This window comes from Gymnoscopelus microlampas (genome assembly GCF_963454915.1).
Source record: "Gymnoscopelus microlampas genome assembly, chromosome: 17".
Taxonomy (NCBI): domain Eukaryota; kingdom Metazoa; phylum Chordata; class Actinopteri; order Myctophiformes; family Myctophidae; genus Gymnoscopelus; species Gymnoscopelus microlampas.
The window spans coordinates 26584096-26590669 of NC_139954.1; the positions used below are offsets into that span (position 1 = coordinate 26584096).

The following is a 6574-nucleotide window of genomic DNA, read 5'->3' on the forward strand; positions in this document are numbered from 1 at the left end:
AACCCAAGCTTTCCATATAGCTGTAATATTGGTCGAGTTATCATTTAATACAATTGGATGACTTTTCTGTTTAATACTGTCGATGGAGGGTATTGCAACTTGGATGCAGATAGCATCCAAGTTGTTGGCGGCTGGAGGTTGCAGTGGCTTTTTCTTTTTCATGTTGTTGGGGCTTGAGTTAGGTTTCTATTGCATACATGCATACTTAATTGTTTGAAGATTTTATTTGTATGCATGCATCACATTCATACACAATGATAATTGTGTATACATGAACATTTGTTGGGACTTAATTTAGTCCAGTTTCTACTGCATACATGCATAAAAAGAGTATTTGCGTGCATCAGAATGATGCATTATTTTCATTTTTTTAGACTTGTTGCGTAAAATCGCATAATAGATTTCATTTGTTTAAAAAAAAACATTTAAAAAAGCTACCAAAGAGTAAAAAAAATCTGTTGACAGTAAATTATAAATGGTTTTCAAGCAACGCCATGTTACATTTCCTTGTGGAAAATAAATTTACTTTTGAAGTTGAATGTGGTTTCAGCATCAGTTGCTTGTCGATATCCTGTGTGTATGAACCAGCACAAATGTGTTACTGGTCAGCAAGTCCTAATTGGATTGTCAACTCTGGGCTAGTTGCTATTAGTAGAACAGACACTGCAGGGAGCTTACATGGATGATTCAGCAGTATGTGCTGAAGGAGGTTTATGTCTGAGTGTTGACTATTGCTCAGTTTCTTACATTTCCACTAGGTGGTGATGGGTCCCATTGGGTCCCATTAAACTGAAGATGATGCTAGATCTCAGCACAGTTGATATGACTGCCAAAATTACTGTAAATTGCATAGATTTTTTGATTTGATAGCAATAAATGTTAGTGCAACATTAAAAGTCTTAAAGACGACCAATTGATTTGCTGATCCTAATTAGCCTTGATTAATAAATTGCCCTGAGATTATATATTTTTTGCAGTATTGAAGATGAAAGTATATTATAATTATTCGTTAAGTGTAATGGGAGATTAATGAATGTCAAGAGGCAAGAGCACTACTGGAGTAATGAAAGGGTTAATGGTGATCCTTTGCCCCCCCCCCCCCCCCAGTCAGGAATGGGCGGAGCTTTCCAACTGGGATACGAACCGGAGAGAACGAACGAACAACACTAAACTTTGTGGATGAAAGCAGGACGCCTGGACTTACAGTGGATTTGCTGTTTTTATTATTATTCAACTTGTCAGTAAGAGGGGGTTTCAGCGTATCAGACTGTGATCACACGTTTTGTCCGGTGGAGAAATGACGTGAGTTCGAACCAACTCTGTAACGGGTGACCCATGGACGTGGAAGACGGCACACAGAGGCGCCCAGCGACTATAAATCAGTTGACTTCGTTTGAAGGAGGCAGTTTATAATGGATCGTGTCAAATTCACTTGCTGAACATTGTAGAAGAATGGATATTAATGCTTGCTTGCATGGCTTTGCCTTCATCTTGAGAAAATAACAAGCACTTTTGTAGAGTTCAGTTCAGAGTGCAGTCCACTTTCGTGTTGTATCTCTGGCACCGAACAAGTGATCCGAACTCAATGAGGGATCCGACTGAAGAAAGAACTACTGATATTCACTGAGACAAACATTAAGAACGCCTAGTGTCAACATGTGGACCTGGGGGGTGTTGATCTGGAGGAGCACTCTGTGCTGCATGCTTCTGGAGTTATTTATACACAGTGGTCAAGGTACGATTATTATTAAACCCATGTGCCTATGTTTTGCCAGTGGAGGAAAACGTTCTCACATTTTTTACTTAAGTAAGAGTATCAATACTGCAGAAGTATAAGTCTGGTATTCAGAATTTACTTGAGTAAAAGTACAAAAGTATTGGCATCAAAATGTACTTAAAGTACCCAAAAGGAAAATTACTCACTGTGCAGAATGTCCCATTTCACAAGTTCAAAATGTAAAAAGAACCTTTTGAAAATAGCCGATCTACAAGCTCACATTGCAAGGCATTGTGAGCTTGTAGATCGGCTATTTACAAATGGTCAAAATATACAGCAAGTGGTTAGTGTGTTTTGTAATAATCAAAATCTACAAAGTAACTAGTAAATAAAGCGTTCATATAATTGTAGTGGAGTAAAAGTACAATACTTTCCTCTGAGATGTAGTGGAGTAGAAGTAAAAGTATTAGAAATTGTAAATACTGAACAAAGTAAAAAAGACCTCAAAATTGTACTTAAGTACAGTACTTGAGTAAAACATACTTAGTTACTTTACGCCACTGTGTTTTGCCATTAGCTCTGGTCCATAGCGTTAGCGAGTTAACCTCGCCAGAGCTAGTTTTGCTAAGTAAGAATCATGTAGAATCATTTTAAGGTGACTTTAGCCTGTGAGAAACTCTCATTGTTGTCTAGTGACGACAATAGTAAACATGGTCTTAACATGGTCCAGCTCATAGAGTTATTATACTGTATAGTAATACTGTAAGTGTTTCTCAAACTTAAAAATGTCAAGGACCCCCTTTAACTGTGACAGTGTACAAATGGAACCAAATTGACCCTTACACACTTTGTAAGGGTCAATTTAGGAACCCAGGACCCCAGAGAGTCCCTGGACCCCACTTTGCAACCATATGGACATAGTTGATGATTAGAAAGAAGCAAAAATAAAGTTTTAGCACCACATGATTGTCTATGTGGAGTAGAATGTCTGCAGGATCAATATGTTTATCTCACATAATTCCATAATTATTGTTGTTGCCTTGTGTGTGGCTTTAGTTTGTACTATGATGTGTCTTTCTTTGCTCAGGTCTAAACGTGTGTATGAGTGGCAGCGCTACATCTTGTGAAGAATGCCTTCTCATTCACCCCAGTTGCGCCTGGTGCGCAAAAGAGGTAGGAAGTGTAAATGTTTACAATTGTGCTCCATGGTGTCGTTATAGCCACCAGCACACAACTGTATCATCATGATGGAGAATGACACTTGACACAGTTTGATCCAACAACAAAAATGACACGTTAGGTCACTGCGTGCCGTGTCCATAACAATGTACTGCCAAACCTCAAATAGCTTTACAGTCCCAAATGAAAGATGAATGTAGCCAACATGCGACAGTGCAACAAATTACCAACATCAACTTGGCCCTTCTGCGATTCTCAGCCACTCTATGATGATGATAATGATCACTAGTACTGTTGTGTTGACAGATTTGTGTTTTTTTTGTCCTACAGGATTTTGGGAGGGTGCGGACACTGACTTCACGATGTGACCTCAGTCAGAACCTTCAGAAAAGAGGCTGCGAGGCACATTTCATTGAGTATCCTAGCAGCACCAGTTCCATACTAAAGAATACACCCCTCAGCTCTAAAGGGTCTGGGCCGACCCAGTACGATGTCATCCAGATCATGCCTCAGAAGATCTCCCTCAGCCTGCGGCCAGGTATCAAGTAACAGTACTGTGTGAACTCATTGAATGCCCATCCTCAGGGTTGCCTAGTCCCATGGTTAACCATTATGTAGGATCTGTAACTGCCTACTCTGTAATATCTAGAATGGCCTTATTCAGAATTTGAAAGGGATGTCTGTGATGGTGCCATTGCTGCTGCAATGGCACCACCAATGGCACTATAAATGGCACTGCATCACTTATGTATACACTTAAAGGTGATGTGATGTCTCTACTTGCACAAGAAACTGATGTTCTATATCTGCTGCTTTATATATCTCCTGCTAAGTGTTGTCTCTTACTTGCACAATAGACTGTGATATCCGGCATCGTTTTTATTTATTTTGAAAATGCATGTTGTATGTTGATATTCTTGTCCTATCATCAAACCGTTTTCCTTCTCCATTCGTATGACTATGTTTCGTAACTGCAAAACCATGGGAGCTTGTATTGGAAAATAATTTCACCAATTCCTTACCTCTAAACTTATCATTTGACAGTAAACTTGAAGTTAATGTGATGGAAATCATTTACACCATCGCCTTCCATCCACCTATCTAGGGGACCCGACAGAGTTTGAGGTGCAAGTACGGCAGGTGGAGGACTATCCAGTGGATCTCTACTACTTGATGGACCTCTCCCTCTCCATGAAAGACGACCTGGTCACCATCCGCAACCTGGGCACAAAGCTTGCTCAGGAAATGGGCAAACTCACCAGCAACTTCAGGCTGGGCTTTGGCTCCTTTGTGGATAAGAACATGTCCCCCTTCTCCTACACAGCACCGAAGTACCAACAGAATCCATGCAATGGGTGAGGAAGGACAGCAGGACTTTAGCAGCATGCTTGGGAAGGGCCCAGTCACTTGAGTTTTTTTGTTATTTGTTCTAAATTCTGAGTGAAGGCCTGTGTTCATGTAACTGTGTTGAACATGTTAATAATAAGCATCAGCTTGACGTGAGACTGCTTGGCAGGCTGTTCACAAAATGTTCTCTTGACAGCTGGAGTATGAAAATTAATAATTTATTCCAAGTTCTATTTTTAACCATTCGTGAAAGATGCATAGTGAGAGATTTTACAGCTGTGGGACTGCATGATTCCTTATTGCAGTTATTCGGTATGATACAGTGAAGAAGCAGCTCTCAAAAGTGCCTACTGTCCACCCACGCCATGTGTGCGTGTTGTTGATGCTAAGCTTCGTTGATGAGAGCAGGCTGAAAGGCAGAATATTAGTGGCTGAAAAGCAGCAGCATACCACATTTGCCCTGGAGGTGAGATTACTCTACACACTAACGTGCTGGCCAACCTCGCGCATCACTTCCTAACTAGGTTATTGGATTGTGTGTTTGTGTATGCGCATGTCACACAGACATTGCAACACTGCAGGGAAGTATTGAAAGCACAGATGACATGTGGACTTCACATCTCTCCTCCTCACCTCTGTCATTGCTCCACCCCACGCAAACAGCCAAATGGAATGGCCAAAATTTAGGCTATGAAGTTGACTAGAAGATGGAAATAAAATGGCAATCATTGATTGATACCCTGAAATCAATAATAATAACCACATAAAATCTAGCGTCCCTATTCTGGGGCTGGGCATGTCATAATAGGTGAAAATAGGGAAATATTTGGCAAACATGGCAGATCTACAAGCTTGCATCACGTTGAATCTATTATCAATGCATATTGTTTTCATTAAATGAACATGGGTAATCAAAAGTCTCTTGCACCTACTTCTGTGACAGGTGTGTTGTTGGAGTAGATTCACTTACAGATAAAAGTATCAAAAACACCTGCACACTGGCATCACTTGCTCAATAAAGAAGAGGTTTAATAGTGCAACGTTGTCAAGGACCTTCAGGCATCTGAATAATGTCCTTGACTGAACAACCGCACACTATTCGTCAGAGCAAAAGACAACTGTGTGCGATTTTGTTGTAGAATGAAATCAGAATTTGCACAAAGAACATTACAGGAAAACACAGGCTATAGTCAAGATGAAAAGAATGAGATTAGTTTTATTTACTGCCTTAATGACAGTCAAAGTAAAGGATCATTTCTGTTTTTCAACACAGATACAAGCTTTTCCCCAACTGTGTCCCTTCCTTCGGTTTCCGCCACATCCTCTCGCTGACTGATGAGGTGGACAGCTTCAACAAGGAGGTGCAGAAGCAGATGGTATCTCGCAACCGAGATGCACCCGAGGGTGGATTCGACGCCATCCTGCAGGCTGCCGTTTGTAAGGTTAGCTGTCAGTCAGGCAGGTTGTATTTCCGAAAAGTGACAGAACATCCTGGCTTAAGTATGTATGGGATACCTCACTTTAAATGAAATGTCTCTTGATTATAGTACAATAGCCTAACCATAGCACAGTATGTGTGCACAAAAGTCTTAAGTGTTAATTTATCCATTTGTAACTGAGTGAAATGAATGCTGAGGATGTTACTTTGTAGGTTAGGCGGTGAGGAAGCTGCTGGTAGACTACTGAGATGCACCCATTATGAACTGCTGTCCTATTTGCTCTGTTAATTAAAATAACTTGCGGGGGGGGCGAGGGCGCGGGGGGGAGGGGGTAGATAGGAAGTGGAGTCTGGTGCAGCTGGTTAAACATGAGGACGAGTCATCATTGGCAGGCCCAGTCATATCCTTGTTTTCCGCTTCAAGTTTAATTGTTTTCTACAGGAAGAGAAAGACTCCCTCCAAGTAGGTTGTGCCTTGTAATTTACTGCCACTGACACATTTCAAACATTGGCTGGTTAGGAGGCTGCGCTGGGGGCAATCCAAAGGCTTAATTGAAGTTGGCTATTCTTATTTCAATTGTTTGTTGAGTTCAGGAAAATGGTCGACATCATTTGTAGAGTTCTTTTTTGTTTTTGCAATTCAAACTTAATATCTCAGGATTCTATTTTTTTCTTGCAATTGTGACAATTAAGAATTGTTTTTTCTCGCAGATATGAGTAAAAACCTTGTCAGAATTGTAAGATTTATTTTTATTTTGATATTTGTACAATTGCAAGAAAAAAGTTCTCAATTCAGCCCTTTTTATTTTTACTCGGTGGCAGAAATGGGTTTCCACAGTAAATAGTCACGTATGCTTTGATAACAGAAAAATGTAGCAGTCAAAGAATTGAGA

At 40.4% G+C, this 6574-nt stretch overlaps 1 protein-coding gene across 1 annotated transcript in view; it reads left to right on the forward strand.

Annotated features, from left to right (window-relative positions):
* Positions 1-1139: 1139 nt before the first annotated feature.
* The window catches only part of itgb5 (integrin, beta 5), a 47228-nt gene continuing 41793 nt past the window's right edge, over positions 1140-6574 (forward strand). The window contains exons 1-5 of the mRNA XM_084085227.1: positions 1140-1735; positions 2805-2890; positions 3227-3434; positions 4002-4251; positions 5517-5685. Coding sequence (XP_083941353.1) covers positions 1657-1735; positions 2805-2890; positions 3227-3434; positions 4002-4251; positions 5517-5685 — 792 coding nt within the window. The 5' untranslated portion in view covers positions 1140-1656. The remainder of the gene's footprint in view (positions 1736-2804; positions 2891-3226; positions 3435-4001; positions 4252-5516; positions 5686-6574) is intronic.